Source organism: Dicentrarchus labrax, unplaced genomic scaffold (assembly GCF_905237075.1).
Source record: "Dicentrarchus labrax unplaced genomic scaffold, dlabrax2021, whole genome shotgun sequence".
Classification (NCBI taxonomy): Eukaryota; Metazoa; Chordata; class Actinopteri; family Moronidae; genus Dicentrarchus; species Dicentrarchus labrax.
Window position 1 is genome coordinate 24011700 of NW_026136715.1, and position 24998 is coordinate 24036697.

The 24998-nt window shown below is 38.6% G+C and overlaps 3 protein-coding genes across 13 annotated transcripts; all 3 read right to left on the bottom strand.

Moving 5' to 3' along the window:
• Positions 1 to 670: 670 nt before the first annotated feature.
• Positions 671 to 4506, bottom strand: LOC127377714 (twist-related protein 2-like). 2 transcript variants are annotated; one of them, XR_007887740.1, is made up of 3 exons: positions 3330 to 4506; positions 2098 to 2904; positions 671 to 1182 (listed from the first exon to the last, which is right to left on the bottom strand). XR_007887740.1 is itself a non-coding variant. In XM_051425827.1 (2 exons), the coding sequence occupies exon 1, from the start codon at positions 3991 to 3993 to the stop codon at positions 3346 to 3348; it is 648 nt and encodes a 215-aa protein (XP_051281787.1). In that variant the 5' UTR covers positions 3994 to 4505; the 3' UTR covers positions 671 to 1182; positions 3330 to 3345. The 2 variants fall into 2 exon arrangements, 1 of the variants encoding a protein (XP_051281787.1); XM_051425827.1 differs by lacking the exon at positions 2098 to 2904 and having other exon boundaries at positions 3330 to 4505.
• Positions 4507 to 10713: 6207 nt separating this feature from the next.
• LOC127377259 (uncharacterized) lies at positions 10714 to 13220 on the bottom strand. Its single transcript, XM_051424979.1, has 5 exons — positions 12901 to 13220; positions 12697 to 12748; positions 12446 to 12477; positions 10855 to 11878; positions 10714 to 10729 (listed from the first exon to the last, which is right to left on the bottom strand). The coding sequence occupies exons 1-5, from the start codon at positions 12917 to 12919 to the stop codon at positions 10714 to 10716; spliced, it is 1143 nt and encodes a 380-aa protein (XP_051280939.1). The 5' UTR covers positions 12920 to 13220.
• Positions 13221 to 13700: 480 nt separating this feature from the next.
• LOC127377733 (uncharacterized) lies at positions 13701 to 23274 on the bottom strand. Of its 10 annotated transcripts, XM_051425871.1 has the most exons (7): positions 23034 to 23274; positions 22771 to 22828; positions 22413 to 22444; positions 19243 to 19339; positions 18813 to 18870; positions 18455 to 18486; positions 13701 to 17397 (listed from the first exon to the last, which is right to left on the bottom strand). In XM_051425871.1, exon 7 carries the CDS (start codon positions 17098 to 17100, stop codon positions 16081 to 16083), a length of 1020 nt encoding a protein of 339 aa, XP_051281831.1. In that variant the 5' UTR covers positions 17101 to 17397; positions 18455 to 18486; positions 18813 to 18870; positions 19243 to 19339; positions 22413 to 22444; positions 22771 to 22828; positions 23034 to 23274; the 3' UTR covers positions 13701 to 16080. The 10 variants fall into 10 exon arrangements, with proteins under 10 accessions (XP_051281831.1, XP_051281832.1, XP_051281828.1 ...); XM_051425872.1 differs by lacking the exon at positions 18455 to 18486; XM_051425868.1 differs by lacking the exons at positions 18455 to 18486; positions 18813 to 18870; positions 19243 to 19339 and adding an exon at positions 20932 to 21287 and having other exon boundaries at positions 13701 to 17091.
• Positions 23275 to 24998: the final 1724 nt, after the last annotated feature.

Genomic DNA, 24998 nt, shown 5'->3' on the forward strand with positions numbered 1-24998 from the left:
TTTGCATGTTTTTACCCATTTGCTGAAAACTCACCTACACTGCAAACCATTTTCCAAAGCATGCTTTTGTGTTTTTGAGGGAGGGAAGAACAGAGCACCACTCATAGCTAAGCATTGAATGTAAGGGTAATCAAATTCAAACCATATTAATATTAAAATTTGCCTCGTTTGTCTCTGTAAACCCACAGCAAAAGAGACTATTAAACGTTGTCTCCTAAACTCTCTTGAAATCATGGTCAGTTTGTGGTTGCCATATTGTATCTATGTTCCTGTTTGGTGTTAACCCTTTTTTAAAGTTTACTCTACACTGTGTGGAAGCTTAAATGCTTTAATTCTTGCTACAGTATCAGTATTTGCAACTGTAAACCTGCAAGCCACTGTACCATAACTGAAAAGATCAAGCTACAACTTAGAACTTGGGTCCAAACAGGCTATAAATATTCCCAGAGGCCTTAATTGCGCATTAACGTGTTCTTTCTGGAGGAATTAACTGTTCCTGACTGACCAGGCAAAGGCACACAGACCTCATTAAAAAAAAAGACCGGGGGAAGTAAGGGAAAACAAGAGAGACAGTTTAACAAGAGAGACGGGAGACAAAGAGGGTGTGGTGCCAGTGTAAATCTTTGCACCGTTCATCATCCACTTTTACCAAAACAACAAGAATCTCAAGAATAGTTAGAGGACTGTTTTATTTTTCAGACAAATAATGATACATGTGCGGTATGTATCAGTACATCTAACTCCGCAGGGATTTTTCTGCTTGTGAAATTTATATCACAAGACTGATATTTATATCAGTAATACTGCATCAGTGTCAGTTATTTTTTGTAATAACCACACTGTGTATACTTCAAGTAAATGCTCCTTAAAAGACAAAGCCTCACTCTCTGTCTGTAAACTGGCGCACAACAGGCAAACACTCTAATCACTGTCCAAGTCTCGCTTTAACTACAGGAAAAATAGTATGAAACACAAATACTGGTCCATCCTGACCTGTACGGTTAATTTCTTCTTGATACATTTGTTGGTTCAGAGAAAAGTCAGTCTGCATCTTGATCTTGCCTTTAAATATTCTTCAAAGTTGTTTTCTCCAAAAGTGAGGAACCTAAAAAGTTCCTTTTGCATCAAAGTCCATGTGATTAAATTGGCAGAAATGGTAGCATGGGTCACTTTATTCAGCAGCTGGAAAGACAAAAAGGCAGACACATTACTGTGGTAACCAGTTATATTCATTTAAGAGTTTGTAAGGGTCACACTGGACACATTTTTAACATATCCTAATATATCCCAATATACTCAGAAGTCAGAATACAACTTGAGATCATACAAGGGGGATGTAAGGAAACTGAGGTTCAGTACTTACATAAATAGGGGTCAGTACAAATGCACTTTTGTAATTGTTTTTGCCAAATTAGCTATAAAAAAAAGTTGGAAAGCAATAAGTAGCTGTCATACTGTCTAAATAATTAGTCAAATTCTGTATGAAATGAATGTGCACTCAAAAATCCTCTCTGATTCTTCAGGCCAGCCGCTCTAATTTTATATTCAAAATGCACAGGGGCTGCTTTTCTCTTTTGGCCACAAACTGAATTCTTTTGAAATGTCAAGTGTCTTCTAACATGTCAGTGAATGTTAGCCCTCTGAGACCACACTGTGCTGACTGTGGGGCTCAGTGAAAGACTTCATAGGTCTTCATAGGAGCTGGAAACATTAGCAACCTCCCTGGGACATTCTAATGATAGGTTGCTGGGCTTCATGCATATTGGCAATGAAGGAAGAAGTGGTTTGTCATGGATATGTATCAAATACAAATAACATGTCAACCTCCATCTCTTTGGAGTTGTTGTTTATAAGAAATGAAAGCTACACCTTGCAGGTGATGTTCATTAGTTCTCTTTCATGCAAGACAAAAACCTGTGCTATAATAATAACACAAACCTGACTTTATTGTTGCTTTATTGTATGTAGCTAAATATGTATGTTGACTTTTCAAGAAAATGGTTCTTTTTCAAACCCAAGACGTTGGGGGAGGTGTGTGTGCACGGCTACACCTATGCATGTGTGCATATTTGTGTGTGTGTATAAATCCACTCTCACCTCCTCCATCACTTCCAGTGGTTTATAGGAGCCCAGCGGGGAGCCACATCAGCCTCCCCTTTGATGGTGACACACATGATTCATGGCTTTTAGGGACCGTTTGTTTTCATTACGCCTTCTCGTCAGCTCGCTGTAGCTGCATCACGGTTTCGTGCAACGCAAGCAAATTTGGGCCAGAATGAGAGGAAAGAATTTCAAGAGGAGAGTTTTTTTGGCACTAGAAGAAACAAAGGGGCTTGGTTTGGGTATAAAGAGGAGAAACTCAAGTCAGGACGACGGCTGCCCGCGGCTACTTTTTCCACCGTTGCTTGGGTTCAGAGGTGGTCAGGGATTCATAATATGTCAGAGTCTCGGAAAATAAAGAATTGAGTACGGGGTATGGAAAAGTCAAAGGTCCAACCTCTCTTTAAAGATATTCTTTTAGTCCTTCTGCTGCATTCTCTAGTTGTTTCTCTTCATACAAAACCTTGTAGACTTGCTAGCCTAAGGCAGAAATAAAGTTAAATAAAAATATGTAATAAAGTTGTGGCTCAAAGTATGCATTCCTATGATGATGACGATAGTAATGTTGATGTTGATACTGATGGCAGTTATGATGATAAAATCAACGGTGATGATGAGGATGAAACCACAGGTCAAGCTTCAGAACTTGAGAAAGCCAATGGGTCAAAGGGCTCCAGCAGAATGAGCCATGCTGTCACGTGGAGGCATCTAGGACAGGGCGTCCTTCACTATCAGGTTGTTGAATTGAATGAATATATAATGATGTCCAGCTGTTTTTGTCCCTCACCTGTCCTCCATTGTGATCTATGTAGACAAAGTGCAAATGTCTAGGAATCACTGAGCACAATGTCCTTGTTCTGATACATTTCTTGAATACTACCATTGGCACACATGTAATATCTGCTTTTGGCAAGCAAAACAATAGAATCCAAATAATCCAGTTACATCTGATATGTCGCTTGACAACAATTCAAACTACAATTTTCACAAAGGAGGAGTGGCTAAACAGAGTGGTCTGTTTATGTAAAAAACTGTCAGAATCTCTTCTCATCATAGTCTTTCAATCATCATTGAGTCAAACAGATGATCTACATTGAGATGTTAAATAGTGTGAGTCCTCTGGTGAGCAGACACAGATCAGACGTCTTCTCAATCCTCTATATCAAGTAAGAATATTTCCCTCTCATGAGAAATTCATCATTCGTTTACGCCAAAGTCAAAAGACAAACCTTTCTTTCGGGGGGGCTAGTGTCCAGCAGACATGGTTGACCAGGCCCCCTCCATCCTCCAGACAGAGAAGGCGTAGCTCAGTCTCTCATGGGCCAGGTAGTTACACCCAGCCAGCTTAGCGTCCATATCATCGCTCTGCAGAACCTGGTACAGAAAGTCAATGTATCGTGATGCCAATTTAAGTGTCTGGATCTTGCTCAGCTTGTCAGAGGGGAGTGTTGGGATTATTTTACGCAACGAGGCGAATGCTTCGTTTAGAGATTGTGTCCGCTGGCGTTCCCGGATGTTAGCAATCACCCGCTGGCCATGTGGGTCCTCAAGTGCTGAGAGATCTCCAGGACTTGTATCAGGGACAGGAGACAGAGACGGTCCTGAGGAAGGCGGCCGATGTTGAGGACTCCGCTTGAGTCTTTTGGATCCAATCGGTGTGTAGATCTGGATGTCGTCCCCTGTCTTAACCTTGCCATCGTCTGCTGATGTTGGGGGAGTAACTGTGGTAACGTGATCCACCTTATGTGAGCCTGTCTGCCTTTTATGCCCGGTGACCCCCGGTGTTGCAACAACGACGGGACAGGCATTAGAAGTTGGTCGTCCCGTGTTTTCCCCGCTGGAAACCAGCCCTCCCTCAGGGTGGTCATCATTAGACTGCTCCTCCTCTCTCATGCTTGGCCACGTTTTTCTTCTGTCTTCTCTCTCCTTTACGAGACTCCCTATACTTCACCCCTCTGAATATTTCCAGTGATTCTCTCTTTCCTTCAATATGTCTGTCCACTCCCCCTCTGCTTCTTTCTTACAATTTTCCTTCTTCACTTCGTCTTCAGGAACTCCCTCTGTTAGGCTGTGTGTTTCTCTGGCCTTCTGCTGTGTTGTTCTTCTTCTCCAACAGTTATCAGCTTTACTCTTTGACACATCCAAACATGCCAAGCCAAAATGGGTGAGTAATCAGCCCTCAGTTTTGGATTGCCACGGTGCTGCTTCATCCACATATGTGGAAACCTGCCAATGATGTCTTCCCAGTCTCTGTGAGTGTACACTGCATCGGCAAACTGGGCTCTTCTCACGTCCCGCTCCTTTAGCTGCATGTGAAACAACGGCAACCTGAATCAGACTTTTTAAAGGGAGGGAACCGTGAAACTTTCAGCTGCCCACCCATCCAACCCACTTATTGGTCCGCAGGACTTTTTTTGGACAGCTGAGCCTAAAACAACAGGAAGAAAGAATCTTAAGCGATTGGTCGGATCAAAGGGACGAGGCGGAGACAAAGGTATGCCGTACAGCCAACCAAATTGAACCGTTGTGACGTTGCTTCTTGTCATAGAAGTTGCCCAAGTTTATAGGTTCCAGATTTCCTCCAAAGCAAGTCGCTACCATCCCCCCTCTTGCTGCCTGGTTCTCTGTCCCCCACTGCCTCTCCACAACTCAGCACCATCATCGGTTGCTTTCAATATAGTTCAGAGGAAAGGAAAAAAAACTGAAAAAGAAGCTTCACAAATGTTTTTGTTTCTGGTTTGAAAGTTGGACAAAGTTCATCTACATTTTTCTACCACAGGGTAGCTCTGTCTACTTTATAAATAGTGAAATGTGATGGCTTTTTAACACATAACATTCCAGGCAGATGGAGTAATGGTGAGAGACTTAGGTAATCATTCTTTCATTGTTCATTTTCTGTTGGGTAAAATTTTTTTATATTGTTACAATTGTGGCAGGTCCGCCATCATTAGGAATTGAAGATAAATAGAAATGATTTTATACAATACATAAAAATGTAAATAAATAACAATATATATAGATATATAATAGAATATCCTTACTTCCTAACATAAACTATGGCCTTTAGTCAGACATCGTCATTTGGCAAATAACTCATTAAATGTGAGAATGTAAAATAAAGATCTATTGAATACAAAATTGGAAGAATTTGTCAGAATATTTTTGAAAGAATGAACACCTCTTTTTAACAGAGCGTTCTTCTTGTTTGTGAAACAACAGAGACAGTGTGTTTTATTTTACTGCCAGTGACTTGGCTGTAGTTTCTAAGCACAGACCTGGAGGGAGGAGAGAGCTGGCATTTAGTCAGCATGCTCTAATCACTGCATTAAGGAAAGAATGAGTTCTGTGGATCAGGGGGAGGCCTGTGGGACATTTTGTTGCTTTCAACCACCGAGTTACATCCAGAACAAGCCTCGGTCCAGGTCCAACATGGACTTTGCTCTCCAAACTTCAGGGTGAGCCTCCAGCATGGCCCACAGCCTCTCTCCCACAAGAGAAGAGTCTATTGTTAGTGTTTTGCATTTCAGAGGCAAGATGCTTCCCTCTCATGAGAACACTTGAGTGAAAATGGTTTTGTACAGGCACGGTTAGGACACAGAGCTGGAAAATCTCAAAGTTTCTCCACTGAGTCAACTCAAAGATGGCTCAAGTCCACAACAAGAAGAGAAACCTCTATTGTCTGACCACAGATGATACCATTTCCCTTTTGCACACACCACTGCTCACCATGACAGTGTATGTTTTTGTTGCCACAACAATATTTGCACTTGAATGTCTAAAAAAGTTGCTGGAGCTTTATGAGACTCATGTGTTATCGTCTTCTATAACCTGTACAAACCAAATGGACTAGCCTCTACTGTGCCCATGTCTATAATACACTGTAGACATATCCCATTGTAAAACCTACTGTATGCTCCTGTCGTGAGGTACCCTGACTGCCCCAGATGATTTGTTTTACAGAATCATTTAGGAAGTCATACTTGGAAAGTGTTTGGAAAAGGGCAGGCACTTTCAAAAAATACTTGGAAGGTGATTGGATGAACCATCTGTCTGTCACCGTATACCTCAACCAATCAGATCAACAAAGCCAGTCGGGAGAAGAACAAAAACATCTTTTCCACCAAGAAAAGCCATCAGTGCCGTTCTTTGCTCTTCTTTCAATGAAGAATACTCTCTAGTTTTTAAATAACTGATAGCATCTACGCTGACCTCATTAGCGTAGATGCTACCAGCAGTGTTGTTTTTGGACGAACACACCTGTAGCTGCCAGTAGTTCCTCATAGGATGCTGTCCAATCCAAACCACTGTGGTCACCACATAGGACACCACGGCGTAGCTTAAACCCTGGTAAGATATATTCTCGCTTGATTTTGTGATCTCGCGAATCAAGCTACGTCGCAGGGTTAATTATGAAGTTGCATCTCTCTGCATTCTATGTACTTGTTACAAATGCACAGAACTCCATCAACACTGGGCGCAAAAAATATAGTGTTGGAAGCCAACATGGGGTTTGTTAAAGATAGGGTGATGACGAAAATGCAGGTCTACATTTATAAATAAATGTGCATTTGTCAACAAATTGGAACTTGAAGTGATAGATGGGCACATACATAGGCTGCATGGATAGTAAATAACTAACTCAACAGCTAAAATGTCCTTGGTTTCGGAATCACCTTTAACAAAAAATGTTCAGATATTGTAGAACTTGTAAATTTAACAATAACTAATAACATATAGCCTGAACACCTGAGTCCATTACTCAAACAACGATTTATTTTAAATTTAATGTACCAGTGTATACAATTTAGTGAAGTTGCATATTGCAACCACATGAATACAGCACAGCTTTCATCTTGTAGGAGAAACTACGGTGGCCATGAAAAATGTTTTTCAAAACATTCTTTTGTCATTTATGGTTTTTTATTGCAGCCAAGGGAGCTGTCCCCTGCTGGCCATCACATAGAATGCAGCTTTAAAACACTTCACAGACCTGGAAGGTATATACTGTCAATGGCTCCAACACACACACACACATACACACACACACACACAAACCCAGACACATAGACGCACACAGAGCTGACTGCACAGCACAACACAAAATAGAGCCTCCTAAATGTTACATGTGGACCTTTTTAAAATATGTTCCTGTTCACTGTGAACAGATTGCAGTCATCTGAATGAATCAGAAATCACAAGCATACCTTAAAAAATACAACTTGTTGCTGGAACATTTATATTTTGGCATAGACATAGATATCTGCCTGATTAATGTATGAAGTGTTGAAATGAAATGGATTAGTTCTTCCCATAGTTAAATGGGTTTCCATCAGCAGGGCACTGGCCTTAACCAGCCATGCCTGTTTTTTGCGCTGGGGCTGCCAATTGCTTCCAAATAGCTAAGATATGATATATGAACTTTCCCAAAAGGGTTAATAATGTATAAACTTAAAAGCACCCTGTGGAGTTTTTGGCCACTAGTAGCACTATTGAGCAATGTTTTTAAAAGCAGAGCACTATTTTATTTGTATTGCATGCGCAGCAAATACACCCACGTGAATACTTTGCAATGCAATACACATTCCTGCCGGTTTCATGCTATTTCCCCAATCGGTTCCCAGCAGTCGTGCCAAGAAATATAGCAAAGCACCTGCAAAGGTAAGGACGAAGACTGCTAGCCAGTGTAAAAATGGATGTAAACAATGCAGGACTTACAGTATTATATACTTTGGCTTAGCAAATGTTTTATGAGGATGGAAATGCATTCAACAGGTCTCAAGGATTCACACAATGCGTCTTGGTGAGAAACATAACTAAACATACTGTTGTTTATAAGAATTCCCCAGGGTGCCTTTAATAACTTGGCTTAAAGCTAACCCAATTTAAGCTAAAAACATTGCATCTTGTCCACTTGCAAAGGCTGATTATGGTGAACATGTTAGCAAGCAATGGAGCAAAATTAAATCTGATCCGTCTCTGGCCTGACAATTGTAGTTGTAGTTTTCAAAAACTGAAGTGGGTGATATAATAACTTAACGCAAGGTCTCATTGTCATTTGATCCATTATTAATATAAAACATATTATTTAGTACAACTGAAATATTTTTTATAATCTTAAGCTTTATATGATATAGGCATGGGGTCACACAATGATCACATTAGTTTTAACACAAACAGTCTGGTGTGGAATGACTATTAACATATTTACGTCAGAAAGTTGAGTTAAAGTAACAATCCTGCTGTCATACGAGCCTTTGAGTTGTGGAAATTAGCTTCAATAAATACTCCTGTGCATAGACCACTGCCTCACTGACTGATTCTTTTTCATCTTCTTCTCTTTAAACATCATCAGACTCCGTGGGCGATGGGACACCTGTGATGGATCACAACTATTTACATATCACAGCTCCCTTGAAACTGTTCCTTGCCTGCTGAAAATAAATACCTCCAAGCTACAGGAGTGAGTGATGGAAAATGGATATCAGGTCATGATATAAACACATATATATTGGGGCATGGGAGTGGGGAGGGGCAGGCCACGTTCACAATGCTTCGTCTTGTATGGGACGGCCCCCCGGAGGCTGACTGCAACTGGAAAAATGGGAAAGAACACCGGACCCTGTCTGTTTGAACTGCATGCTCAAATGAGGACTTAGCATAAATATTTCCAGCAAGAGAAATGGGAGAATGTTATCACATGTGGAGCTTATATATACACACATATGGCACACACACACACACACACATGCTTGAAAATTCAATACACAATACAATGTGGCATGCATTTACACAGATACACAGGATCCACTGTATAAACAAGTCGATTAAAGGACGTTAGGTACTGTATTTTGTTTGTCATTTTATATTGTGAAACTCATTTTCCATGTAACAGCTATGTCTGTCCTGAACAATTTGGATTTTGTATTTGATTCAATTCTGTTTTAGTTCTTTTTTTGAGTAACAATTTCTCAACAATTACATAGCTAAGGAATCTGCGGTCTAAACACTGTAGGCAATGGTTCTCAATGTTAAACAACCCACAGAGAAATATCACCCAACTCAGCAGTTCCCCTGAGCTCCATGGAGGGTTTTGGCTGCTTTCAGCTCATTGTTTTGGTTTTACTTTACTGTTTTGGTACTCTCGCTGCTCTCATCAACTCCATTCCCAACTGCAGCCCAGCACACAACTAGTTGATAGTACCCCAACACAAAGGTGGAACTTTTGGAGGTTCATTTTGTGAAAATTCCTCAGATATGATCAACAAAGGTAATTGTCAGCCAAAAACACTTCATGCTGCACTTTGCAGTTTCTTAGGTTTCAGTTGTGCCCAAAGACGATTTCAGTGTGTAACAGTCCTTTAAACTAAACTAAAAGAGCTCACTGAGCACAGTCTGAAGTATAAAACCTTTAAAAACTGAAATTATTATTTAACAGTACTTATTTTTATTGACTTACAAACAACATGAGCACACTGTCAGAATTTAAATGTGTAGCAGAGTCCCTTTGTACTTTACTGCACAGTTGGGCAGTGCTTTACAACACATAACAGGAAGTGCATTCTGAGCTGAGAAAAGGACAGAGAAAGATCTTTTGGGCTCTTTATTCTGAACAAGAACATTTTGTTTTTAGTTGAAATAGTAAAAGCTTTAAAATCGAAATGTGTACAAAGTTGTTTGCTGTGAACAATCATTTATTTATCTATTATATATTTCTACACAAATAGAGCATAGTGTTGTTAAGGTCACTGTCCACATTGCAAGCTTTTTTAAAATTCTTTTTTTTTTAATTCTTTATATTTTTTACATTCTAGTTGTCCATTCCATTCCAAGTCAAGAATTACTTGATTACATTTTTGAATAAAATATGGCAATTTCATTCTTGTCAACAACAACAACAAAAAACAGCATCCCACGTGTTGTAGAACACACTTTCAGGGTTTCAAGGGCTACTTTTAACTACATCTGTCTTGTGTGTCTCCCCAAATATTTATCAGGTCTAACGCCTCACTGTCCCTCTACTGACTCCCTCGATCGCAGCTATCTTCCATGTTCCATCCACAGAGTGAGTCCTGCCACCAAATTGTAACAAATATTGACCATGACTGATGTAAAAGTCACACGAATTCCGATAAGACTGCTCACACTGAGATCGCATTGTAAAATTACTATAATTATCAGATTTAGGCCATTTTTGCCAACAGTCTGAACATATATCTATGAGGTTCAAACAGCACCTGCAGCTTTTTCCAAACCCAGCTGCTGTGTCTTGTAGAAATGACTGAAACACCACTAGAGGTCATCATGCCTGAGGTTTTACTTAAACGTACTGCAGAAGGGAAGGTCTGTCACACTCTGATCTTTATAGCTGCATGTGTTCATTTTGCCAGAGCAATCAGGTTTGTGCATGTGTGTGGAACTGTGGATGACAAGGGAACTGTCCGTCTATTCCTCAGGCAGAAACCACAGGCAATACCACATAACCAGATAACACATGTATACTATGAAATAAAACCAGAAGATGTGGATAAATGACATAAGGACCGTGCATATGCATATCCATAAACAGACCTTAAACTGCCATGGGGTGGAATATAAAAATAGTTAAGAAATGCTTCAGCAGGAATTGTAGCTGCACACAGACCAATGAACACCCCCGACAGTCCACTGTGAGTGCACGAGGATAGAAAAGCTCCTACAGCTGCCCCCACTGTCACCCCCAGCATTCCTACAAATCCATAGTGATTCTGTCCATACTGGTTGATTACTGCCTCTGCTGCGGAAACAGATACCCCTACTGCTCCTGCCCCCCCTATCAGAGCTCCTATAGTGGGACCTGGACCTAGCACAGGGAGAGCCAACTTTATAGCACCTAAAACTGCTGCACCAGAAGCTGCAGCACTAGCACAGATTGTAAAAGCTCCACCTCTTTGCCAAGATGCAAATATTGACATTCCTACAGTAACTGTGAACAGCAGAGAAGTTAAAACTCCAACAAATATTCTCTCTAGTACAAAACTGCGTATGTCTGTGGAAGCTGGTGACAGTAAGGAAACAATCTGCTGCCCTGCAGTGTTATATACATCAGATATGATCAACATCAGTGGCACAGGTGCAGTGGTTAGTTTGAGGGAAAGCAATTTTTCAAGCTCTTTAACTGTTATAATCATAGGAGTCAAAACAGCTGCAAGAATGAATCTAATTCTAAATAAAAAACCTAGTAAAAGTATAAATAATATAATAGTTGGCCAAAAAACTAATGAAAAATAAAGATGTAAGTTAAACCAGACTCCAGAAATGATTCCAAACAGAAATACTGCTGTCACTACAATTAAACACCACACCAAATCACTAACATTTAAAGTAATGGATAGAAAACCCTCTAAAGCAAGGCCCAGAAGACATCCAGTTGCAGTGACACCCATGAGACACACTGGCCCAGCAACACCCAGGGCCTTCCCCATCGCTGCTTCACCTTTTATTTTAATCACCAATGAATACGCTGATAATCCAATAAAGATCCCTACAGCTAATGATAAAGCTGAGGAAAAACCACCAAATATTACTGGAAAAACGGATAGGTTAATTTCATGGATTAGAAATATCACTTCCAAATAATCATAATCAATTATGTATTTTTCTAACTGCTCCATGAGCAGCCTGTTCTCAGCCAGAAGCTCCAGGGACTGTAGCACAACGACTGCTGTCGCTCCCAGCAGAAGACCTCCTGCAGCTCCTGACACCAGTCCAATGCAAAAGATGGAAACAGCTGATGCCAGCCCTGAAGATGTACAAATGTACGAAGGCATATTAGGGCCATAGTTGGTAAAAAAATAAATAATTACAGAGCTGCAGGAGAGGGGTAATATTAAAAAATAATAATAATACATTTACAAGATTTTACAATTACAAGAAAAAACCTCAAATATTCTCTGTCACAAATTAATGAAACAGTTTTTTTCATTAAGGTACCACATCACTTTACTTCAAGTCGCTCACTGCAGTGTGAGATTCAGGGTGCTGCTCCGGCTCATTCAGTATCATCATTTTATGACAAATACATGAAATAACATTGTTTCCTCATTATGTTATATGTTATGTCGATTAAAAAAACACAAGCCGGCTTGCATTACATTTCCTTGAAAACGTATTTGCTGTTGCACATTATTGTATCAATGTTGCGTTTAGGAGACAGGGTTAGATATAAAAACTGCTGAGTGTAAAAGAAATATCTCAGAACACACAACACATAAATTGTAAGTGTGTAACAGGATTTTATCAATACACATCTAATATTTTTGTTTTAAAGGGTTTTTTGAAAGCACTGTAATGAATGAAATTTACTTACCAGAGTTAACACAGGCAGGTAGAGGGATATGTCTGTAATAAACAGTAAAATAATAATGTCAAGTCTAAAGAATAGATAAATTGATATCATTCAGTTTCATTCATCAAGATTAGAACTGGGGAAAGTGATGCATGCCAAAAACTTGTATCATAAAACATAAATCACTTCAAAGAACTGAATGGATAGCATATCTGATATCTGATATCAGAGATAAAGACATGTACTGCAGGATTGAAAACGTAAACTTTAACCTGTTGTTGACCCTGCTGTTGTCCTCTGTAACAGGAGGCATCTGAATCTGATCTGACAATGAAAAAAGATATTGATAGAGAAAGTTGAATTCTTCAGCTTCTTGTGGATTTTGTCACCAAACTGGAAGCACATCAAACAGTTTTCAGAAAAAACGTAATCCTATAACACAGAGAGCCAACTAAGTATACATAAATGAAGCTCACCAGTGTCAGATTGGTCCATTGTTTGTGAAGCTGCTCACAGATGATGAGCAGGAATTAGTTTTCAAGTCCTTTTCTTCTTAGATCTTCCCACCCGTAAACCTTTAAAATAGTCTTTGACTTCTCAGATAGCCTACAGTATGAAACAAGCTCGGTACTGTAGTATGAATGAGCCCGACACAAAACTTGAACTTCTACCTTGTGTAACAGGAATCCTCAGATATGATCAACAAAGATAACCGTTAATCAAACACACTAAACACCTAATGCTGAACTTTGCATTTTCATAGGTTTCAACTGTACACAAAGCTGAATTAACAAACTAAAACTCACTAAACTGGTTTTACTAAACATGCCCCTTTGAACTATTTAAAAAGACTGCCTTGCATCTGAAAAAATTGACTATGCCAGGCAGCTTTAACACTTATATTTACAGTGTGAGTTTGTCTGTTGGCCCAGTGAAGAATGTTGGTGAGCAGGTTCTGAGTTTGTTGCCATATAACATCCAAAGCACCCAGTAGCTGTACTTTATAGTAAAAACAAAAGAGAAAATGAGGAGAGTATTTCCAAAGGTTTGGTTTATTTGGGATTGCTAAAGAAGCAAAAACAATGAATATTTTGTAGATGATTCCACGAACATCATGTTTTACTAACTGTAGAATAAGAGTTTTTTGATTTTTTTACTGGTTTACACCCTTTGCTACACTTTGGCAAAGAGTGAATTAAAGAGCTTTGAACTGTTCCTGTAACTGTTAACATGTTTATGTAGCCCGGAGAAATTAAACTGACACAGGACACAGAAATATATTTTGGGTTCTTTATTCTGAACAAGAACATTTTTTAAAAGCTTTCAAATCAAAAGTTACAAGAAGGTGTCTGCTGTGGTCTCCTGGTAGATTAACCGCAGAGGACTTTCCTCTCTTTGTACTGTAACTCTCACACATACAGTATCTAGTCTGTTTAAAAGGTTGTCATTAATTCTTCACTTTATAGCTGTACAGAATACCATGAGCTATAAGGGCAACAATAACCCTTGTTCAAAGTACAAAAATAATAAGCATGAAAAAATAAGTAATACAGCAGAGTATAAGAATAACTGCAGTTAATCTTCCTGATTTTTTTTTTTGAAAATACAACAATAAATACAACAACATCTCACAAAACATGACATTCCACAAAACACAAAGACATTTCACAAAACAATATCATTTCAAGACCCTGTTTCAGAAATCCGTTTAACAAACTCACAAACACTGAACTCTGAGTTCATTCAGCCTGAGATGGGAAACTCAAGAGTTTTCAGTTCCAGAACAGCTGATCAGAGTTGGTTCAGTTACCTCTGAGTATGTTCACTCTGAGTAAAACTCTTATGTGGTTAATGAAAAAAGCCTTCATCAACAGAGCTCTGATACTACAATTCACCACGGAAGAGCCTCCATTTTAATCCGGCAGATGTAGATCATAGCATGTGGACCTCGCACACAAAATGAGCCTAAGTTAGAGCAGGAAGTCTCAGTAAGTTAACACAATAATGTTTTGTTTAGTTGTCCATTACATTTCAGAATCAGAATCAGAATCAGAAATACTTTATTGATCCCTCACTGACAAAACACAGGGGCCAGCAACTTCAGATGAAAAATATAGTTAAAGATTTAAAAGATATATAGTTTAAATGCATTCAGGCTGATAACTGTAAACTCGTAATCTGATCCAGTCACAATGTCATTTGTACTTGAAAAGCTGTTGAGGTTAAAATACTGTAGATTATAAATACTGCACATCTATTTGGATCTTGGGTACAGTATAGTATTCAGTGGCTTTATTTCAACTCCTTCAACCAATACATTTAAACACAGTCACTGAAATGCTGTTAAAACATTCAGATACATAGCATATATAATGTAAAAACCTCACTTTCCAACTACATTCTGCAGCTACACTACTGTCCTGCTCACTCAGAAATATTGACATATAATCTCCAAAATTACATTAATATTATCACTGAGACTAATCACATCATGAGTGTTAGAGATATGACTCTATATGTCTAGAGCTTCATAACGATTTTTATAAATTAATCTGAGATTACACATTCTGTGCAATAAACATTTTTCAGTCAGACAACTCACGTTTAAAATGTTTATTGCAGTACAACATAGTTTGGCATCTAGAACTCATCACTCCCCATAGATACATTTACATAGAGATACTGAGCCTGCAGGTGGATGCTGGGGTGGTGGTGGTGGGGCTCAAAGAACAGGCAGCAATACTGGTGCAGGGCAGCAGTGGCACTGACAGAGCAGAGGGAGAGAGGCAAAATTTGCAACTTAAATAGACTGCCAAATTAGGAGGGTGTGTTTGGTTTATGATCATAGAGAGTGAGGCATCGTGTGTATATAGCAGTGCAGCTTGAGTTGACTGAACTCATCTGTGTCACTCCATTAGTGGAACTGCTCTAAGAAACTGACAGCTGTCTTGTGCACGATGTTATAAAAAAAGAACCTCCACTCGCAAAAAGGACATGCATTTATTCTCTTTAGATAGTCCTTAGTAACTACCATAATATCCAGTAAACCTCTGCTAGTTAATGCACTTTGATATATGTACTTTGATTTGGAGTGAATCGTGAGGAAGAAAAGCTGCCAGCAAGCAGGCTAGGTTCACAATGCTGTTTAACGTTCCTCTCTTTCTGGAATAGAAAATGAGTTCCCTTCATCTCAGGTTTGAAGTCAGAGTTTCACTGAACCTGCTTTCTACAACAGAAATCACAAAAAGTGTTCCGTAATCGGAAATCGTTATGTTTTGTTAAAGATTCACATGATCTAAACCACAGCTAAGCTAGTCAGATAGTAATGACAGAGCATCAGCCCCAATGTATGAACTTCTTGTAGTTTGTGTTTTCTTGTGTTTTCTGTATTCTATGCAACTGCATTGCACCAGTGTCTGTGCTATCACTCAGAACACTCACCATTCAATAAAAACGTGGTCCCTAACAAACAAAACTGATGCATATGTAGAAATACATATACACATTAAGGCTTGTAAGCATAATATATAAAACAAACCGGTGTAGGTAAATACAATGAGAACTGTAAGGTATACACATTAACACTCCTCAGCTTGTTTAAGACTCAAAACATCATGTTTAGGACATGGTCTAGATTCAGGACCTGTTTAGGGATCTTATAGACCAAATGACGAACTATCTTGTGAAACATATATACATATATAATACAAAGCAGTGTGGTTAAATGGTATCAGGACTACATATATGCATAGCCATAAACACACAAACAACCTCCATGATGTGGATGTGGAATGTGAAAACAGTAAGGCTTCAGCAGGAATTGTAGCTGCACACAGACCAATGAACACCCCTGACAGTCCACTGTGGGCACATGAGGATAGAAAAGCTCCTACAGCTGCCCCCACTGTCACACCCAGCATTCCTACAAATCCATACTGGTTCTGTCCATACTGGTTGATTACTGCCTCTGCTGCAGAAAGAGAGACCCCTACTGCTCCTGGCCCCCCTATCAGAGCTCCTATAGTGGGACCAGGACCTAGCACAGGGAGAGCCAACTTTATGGCACCTAAAACTGCTGCACCAGAACCTGCAGCACTAGCACAGATTTTAACTGCTCCACCCCTTTGCCAAGACACAAATATCGACATTCCTACAGTAACTGTGAACAGCAGAGAAGTTAAAACTCCAACAAAAATGGCTTCTAGTACAACACTGCGTGCGTCTGTGGATGTCGGGGACTGTAAGAAAACAATCTTCTGCTCTACAGTGTTATATACATCAGATATGGTCAACATCAGTGGCACAATAACAATGGGGAGTTTTGCGGCATGTGAGATTTCAAGTACTTTTACAACTATAATCATAGGTGTCAAAATAACAACAAGAATTAACCTCATTTTAGAAAGGAAACTCAATAGAAATGCAATCAATGCAGCACCTGGTGCAAAACAACACAAGATAATTAGACTCAACCAAGACTGTAATTTACAACTGGAAAAAGCCATACTGGCAATGACTGGAAACAGCCATACTACTCCTGAAATAAAAATCCACAGCAAAACACTAACATTTAAAGTAATGGATAGAAAACCCTCTAAAGTGAGGCCCAGAAGATATCCAGTTGCAGTGACACCCATGAGACACACTGGCCCAGCAACACCCAGGGCCTTCCCCATCGCTATACCCTACAGCTAATGATAAAGCTGAGGAAAAAACACCAAATATCACTGCAAATACAGATATCTGAGTGTCATACACCTGGTTATAACTTTCCCACTGTAAAATATATTCTATCATCTTTTCCAAAAAAAACCTATCCATGATGTATTTTCCTAACTGCTCCATGAGCAGCCTGTTCTCAGCCAGAAGCTCCAGGGACTGTAGCACGACGACTGCTGTCGCTCCCAGCAGAAGACCTCCTGCAGCTCCTGACACCAGTCCAATGCAAAAGATGGAAACAACTGATGCCAGCCCTGAAGACAAATGCATTCTCATTAGTAGTGTAGAGGACTGAAAGGTCACAGTGTGTACCATCTAAGGTGTGGACTCAAGTCAACTTAAACTTGACTAAACCACTCTGACTTTAATATCAATGACTCATGACTTCAACTTTTTGACTTGGATTAACTTTATATCCTCGCCAAGCTCAACAATTAAAACAATTTTAGAAAAAACAAAAATATTGACATATACAATGACTGTACCAGTCGATCACTGTACACAAACCGAAAATGAAGGATGTGTTTGGCAATGCAGACAGACCTCTGATTACATCATTAAGATATAACAACCGTGTCTCCTATTGTATTAAACATCAAGTCGCACGTTTTTTAGCTGCACGTAGCTAAAGATAGAAACGCTGTGTAAAGGTAAGACAGCTCCTTCTGTTGATGTGCATTAAGGTTGTTAAATGACAAATGAAAAGCGTGCCACTTAATTTAATGATGGCAAAAACAGATTATAGGGGCCTTGCACATGGGCTTGGCAAAACAACTTGACAGCACCCCCAAAACGCAGCCACAAAGGCACGTTTCACCAATATGTATGAAAACTGGTGGGCACATCATGACCAGGCATACAAAAAAGCCTCTTGGACCCATATACCAAACGGGGCCATTTGATTCCGACGTTTTGCCATGAAATTGTTGTAACTCCAGTTTACTTTGTCCAACCTCCACCACAACAAGGTTAGCAATAAAGACAGATGTGGTCAACAAAGAGCAGACATATAAAAAAAACCTCAGAAGTTAAAAAGATGAACTGTGTCACAAAATTACCAAGGCACACCTAATAATTTTGATTTTAAATGTAAAAATTTAATGATTGCAAATTTAAAAAATGCATTGATTTCTTTAAAATTACTTTACTGTTGTCTTTAAAAAATTACATTTGGTGATGAGTGCATATTTACTTGTTTAGGACTTGAAACACCATGTTAAGGAGGTGTTGACTTGGGTCCTTAATTGTAGCAGTAACATTGTCCCACCTCTGAGTACCTTTATTTTATGCAAGAGTCCACACAAAACTTACCAGAGTTAACACAGGCAGGTAGAGGGATATGTCTGTAATAAACAGTAAAATAATAATATCAAGTTTAAAGAAATGTGTAAATTTAAAGTAAATGTGACTTCTGTAAATACAAAGAAACATTGGACTCCTGTCACCTGAAATCATTCAGTTTCATTCATCAAGATTAGAACTGGGGAAAATAATTTATTCATTAATCTGCTGCTAAAACCTTATATGTTCCAGTAGCATTTGACCTTGTTTTAGTAAAACTGGATGGATACCTGATATCTGAGATAAAGACATACTGGATGATAGTTTTAAGGTGTAGTGACTGCAAATGAGCATCAGTTGGTTATTAAAATAATACACTTTAACTCACCTGTTGTTGACCCAGCTGTTGTCCTCTGTAACAGGAATCATCTGAATATTTAGCTGATCTTTAGAAAAAAAATTATATTGATACAGATTAAAGTGAGAAAATTACATTCATCAACTTCTTCTGCTATAATACACAACTTCTTTAAAGATATTGGTAAAGTGAAGTGCAGTTCACAAATTTTTGTAGTTGGAAACATGATAAAGTGTCTTATGTAACTCAGACTGCTGGTGCCTCATATTAACTTCCCATTATATTTTTGCACAGAATGAGGAATGGAAGCACATTAGGACTGAGTCTCTAAGTGGCCAATATTAACTGGAGGAATGGCTACAAGCAAAAACTGAACCTGACTATAGTTATAGTTGTGAATCTATCCTTTAATTCAGAGACCCAAATCTCAGCAGTGTGTTGAGACGTGAAGGAAACTCACCAGTGTCAGATCTGTCCATTGTTTATGAAGCAGCTCACAGATGGCAGCAAAAGTTAGTCTTCAACTTCTTTTCTTCATAGATCTTCCCACTGAAATTCTGTGATATTATTTAAATGTGGTCACTTAATTCAATGATGGCAAACTCAATTGTACAGATTATAGGGGCCTTGCACAAACTGACTATTTAGGGCTTGGCAAAACAACTTGACAGCACCCCCAAAACGCCGCCACAAAGGCACGTCTCATCAATATGTATGAAAACTGGTGGGCACATCATGACCAGGCATACGACAATAATTTAAAAGACTCTTGGACCTACAGCTCTGTTTATTGTTTTTTTATGGTTATAATAATGTTTCTATTTCCTCAAAACCATTATATTGAAAGAAAAAATACAAATATTATAAATATCCAAACCCAACAGGAAGTTGGCTATTTTTATTTTTTTTTTGGTTAGTTTTGGCGATTCACAATTAAAAGTTGTGCTATTTGTGAATTTTGACGTAATTAGCAATATCATAAATCCCCTATCCAGAGCCTGCAGGTAGGGCTCAAAGAACAGGCAGCAATACTGGTGCAGGGCAGCAGTGGCACTGAAAGAGGAGGGGGAGAGGCAAAATTTGCAGTTTATATAGACTGCCAAATTGGGAGGGTGTGTTGGGTTTATTATCATAGAGACTGAGGCATTCTTTTTTCTCTCATAACACTCACCATTCAATGACCGATATACAATACAAAGCGGTGAGGTTAAATAGTATCAAGACTACATATATGCATACCCATAAACACACAAACAACCTCCATGATGTGGAATGTGAAAACAGTAAGGCTTCAGCAGGAATTGTAGCTGCACACAGACCAATGAGCACCCCTGACAGTCGTCTGTGGGCACATGAGGATAGAAAAGCTCCTACAGCTGCCCCCACTGTCACACCCAGCATTCCTACAAATCCATACTGGTTCTGTCCATACTGGTTGATTACTGCCTCTGCTGCAGAAAGAGAGACCCTCTACTGCCTCCTGCCCCCTATCAGAGCTCCTATAGTGGGACCAGGACCTAGCACAGGGAGAGCCAACTTTATGGCACCTAAAACTGCTGCACCAGAACCTGCAGCACCAGCACAGATTTTAACTGCTCCACCCCTTTGCCAATACACAAATATCGACATTCCTACAGTAACTGTGAACAGCAGAGAAGTTAAAACTCCAACAAAAATGGCTTCTAGTACAACACTGCTTGTGTTTGTGGATGTCGGGACTGTATAAGAAAACAATCTGCTGCCCTACAGTGTTATATACATCAGATATGGTCAACATCAGTGGCACAATAACAATGGTGAGTTTTGCAGTATGTGAGTTTTCAAGTACTTTTACAACTATAATCATAGGTGTCAAAATAACAACAAGAATTAACCTCATTTTATAAAAGAAACTCAATAGAAATGCAATCAATGCAGCACCTGGTGCAAAACAACACAAGATAATTAGATTCAACCAAGACTGTAATTTACAACTGGAAAAAGCAATACTGGCAATGACTGGAAACAGCCATACTACTCCTGAAATAAAAATCCACAGCAAAACACTAACATTTAAAGTAATGGATAGAAAACCCTCTAAAGCAAGGCCCAGAAGACATCCAGTTGCAGTGACACTCATGAGACACACTGGCCCAGCAACACCCAGGGCCTTCCCCATCGCTGCTTCACCTTTTATTTTAATCACCAATGAATACGTTGATAATCCAATAAAGATCCCTAAAGGTAATGATAAAGCTGAGGAAAAAACACCAAATATCACTGCAAATACAGATATCTGAGTGTCATACACTTGCTTATAACTTTCCCACTGTAAAACATATTCTATCATCTTTTCCAAAAAAAACCTATCCATGATGTATTTTTCTAACTGTTCCATGAGCAGCCTGTTCTCAGCCAGAAGCTCCAGGGATTGCAGCACGCCGACTGCTGTCACTCCCAGCAGAAGACCTCCTGCAGCTCCTGACACCAGTCCAATGCAAAAGATGGAAACAGCTGATGCCAGCCCTGAAGACAAATGCATTCTCATTAGTAGTGTAGAGGACTGAAAGGTCACAGTGTGTACCATCCATCCTGTCTAAGGTGTGGACTCAAGTCAACTTAAACTTGACTAAACCACTCTGACTTTAATATCAATGACTTCAACTTTTTGACTTGGATTAACTTTATATCCTCGCCAAGCTCAACAATTAAAACAATTTTAGAAAATACAAAAATATTGACATATACAATGACTGTACCAGTCTATCACTGTACACAAACCGAAAATGAAGGATGTGTTTGGCAATGCAGACAGACCTCTGATTACATCATTAAGATATAACAACCGTGTCTCCTATTGTATTAAACATCAAGTCGCACGTTTTTTAGCTGCACGTAGCTAAAGATAGAAACGCTGTGCAAAGGTAAGACAGTTCCTTCTGTTAATGTGCATTAAGGTTGTTAAATGACAAATGAAAAGCGTGCCACTTAATTCAATGATGGCAAAAATTTACAGATTATAGGGGCCTTGCACATGGGCTTGGCAAAACAACTTGACAGCACCCCCAAAACGCAGCCACAAAGGCACGTCTCATCAATATGTATGAAAACTGGTGGGCACATCATGACCAGGCATACAAAAAAGCCTCTTGGACCCATATACCAAACCCAACAGGAAGTTGGCTATTTTTATTTTTTTTGGTTAGTTTTGGCGATTCACAATTAAAAGTTGTGCTATTTGTGAATTTTGACGTTTTGCCATGAAATTGTCATAACTCCAGTTTACTTTGTCCAACCTCCACCACAACAAGGTTAGCAATAAAGACAGATGTGGTCAACAAAGAGCAGACATATAAAAAAACTCAGAAGTTAAAAAGATGAACTGTGTCACAAAATTACAAAGGCACACCTAATAATTTTGATTTTAAATGTAAAAATTTAATGATTGCAAATTAAAAAACACATTAATTTCTTTAAAATTACTTTGCTGTTATCTTTAAACAATTACATTTGGTGATGAGTGCATATTTACTTGTTTAGGACTTGAAACACCATGTTAAGGAGGTGTTGATTTGGGTCCTTAATTGTAGCAGTAACATTGTCCCACCTCTGAGTATCTTTATTTTATGTAAGAATCCACACAAAACTTACCAGAGTTAACACAGGCAGGTAGAGGGATATGTCTGTAATAAACAGTAAAATAATAATATCAAGTTTAAAGAAATGTGTAAATTTAAAGTAAATGTGACTTCTGTAAATACAAAGAAACATTGGACTGCTATCACCTGATATCATTCAGTTTCATTCATCAAGATTAGAACTGGGGAAAATAATTTATTCATTAATCTGCTGCTAAAACCTTATATGTTCCAGTAGCATTTGACCTTGTTTTAGTAAAACTGGATGGATACCTGATATCTGAGATAAAGACATACTGGATGATAGTTTTAAGGTGTAGTGACTGCAAATGAGCATCAGTTGGTTATTAAAATAATACACTTTAACTCACCTGTTGTTGACCCAGCTGTTGTCCTCTGTAACAGGAATCATCTGAATATTTAGCTGATCTTTAGACAAAAAAGATATTGATACAGATTAAAGTGAGAAAATTACATTCATCAACTTCTTCTGCTATAATCCAGGCTCTTTAACTACACAAGGAGGAATGGCTACAAGCAAAAACTGAACCTGACTATAGTTATAGTTGTGAATCTATCCTTTAATTCAGAGACCCAAATCTCAGCAGTGTGTTAAGACGTGAAGGAAACTCACCAGTGTCAGATCTGTCCATTGTTTATGAAGCAGGTCACAGATGGCAGCAAAAGTTAGTCTTCAACTTCTTTTCTTCATAGATCTTCCCACTGAAATTCTGTGATATTATTTAAATGTGGTCAAAAACAATAAAAAATCCCTCACTGGATACTGTTTTTGACTCCTCAGACACCGTATGAAGGAAGCTCAACGCTGTAGAATAGTTTGAAGAGCCCAACACAAAACTGGAACTTCAGCCTTCTGTGACAGGGACCTAGGGCTTGGCCAGGCATTCTTTGGTGAGGGTGTGTGCTGTACTCTGTTTCTATGTTTACGCTGAAACTGGAGTGTACAGATTATTACAGCAAGATTTGCATTTTCCTCTGATGTATCATGTAATATTATCATGTTTTGTTTTGCATATTTTATCACCTCTATTTTGGTACAATCCAAATAAAGATTATTTAATTAATTAAAACCTTAACTTTAAGTATCAGTGACATTTTCTTTTAATTTCTTGAGACTAATTATTCCATTCTTCTTTAATGTCCTTAAGAATTTGTAATGTACTGTCCACACATTGTCTGTCTCACATTTATGGACCTAGTTGGCATCTGGTTGGGTTATGAGTGACTGTGACTGCCTTGTTGTTGAATGATCAATGAAAGCTCAGTATCATTTAACTTAAAATGAGCATCCTACTCGCTGGCTCGACAGCTGTTAAAAAGATGATCACAGCACAGCGGAAGCCCCCTCACTCCCTCCAGACACCAGGTCCTCACATTTCTGGATGTTGTTTATCTGGAGTTGTCAACTGCTCAAATTAATGAGGCTAGTGTGACTAGTTCAAACAGCGAGCGTGCTGCAGATTCATTAAAAGATCTTTTAAAATGATTTTTTCCCCTCAACCAATGATTTGATAGAACCTTGTGTGTGTGTGTGTGTGTGTGTGTGTGTGTGTGTGTGTGTGTGTGTGTGTGTGTGTGTGTTTATTTGTTTGTGTGTTAGTGTAAGAGAGGCATATTTTAGTGGGTGCTTTTGTTTTTGTTTTTAGTTTGGGTAATTTTTGTTGTTTATTATTATTAAATATATATAATTATATATAATAATAATAATAATTATTATTATTATTATTGTTGTTGTTGTTCTCCATTTTGTATATTTTGTACATTGTTATATTATTTTATTTTTTTCTCATCTCATCATGCACTTTTTGGTATTCATCATGAAGGACTGGGGCGTCTGCTACCATACTGCAGTGGCAGATGTAAGTGCCACCTGGTGGTTGTGTGGCTTATTTACCAGCCATTGTACTTCAATATGGATACACACATCCAGCTGGTTATTTAACAACCTAACAATATGGCCTTCTGATGATAACCTGCTGATTATTTTCTAGATCAATTCAATGATTGTTTGGTGTGTTAAAATTCACAAAATAGTGAGAAATGTTTTCATAATTACCAAGAGACTAAAGCTCTTCGCAATGCTTTGTTTTGTCCAACCAATAGTACAACATTCTAAATTATTAAATGAAATGAATAATTAAAAGGCAAAGCAGCTACATATTTGAGAAGCTAGAATCATGAAATGTTTCTGCATGAAAAATGTCTTTGATGAAAATAGTTGCCAGTTTATTTTCTGTCAATCAACTAATTGATTAATCAACTAATGTGTAATTGTGCTGGGTAGTTTGATTTAGAAGCTGTTTTTCTTTTAAAACTATTGCTGATGTCAGTTCAGACCATCATCCTACACATCAGTAAATGTGATATCGGAGAAAGAATGACTGTTATTCTTCTCCACAGGAGCACTTTGGCCAATATTTATTATATAACATTGTATCAATATGGTAATACGGTAGGCTGTGTTTACACATTTTATTATATTATAATGAGAAATTTAAAAGAGATATTGGTGGTCTCAGTGGGTTGGAGAGGGTATAAATGAATTCATTACCTGTCGCCATTACAGACTAAACTGTCT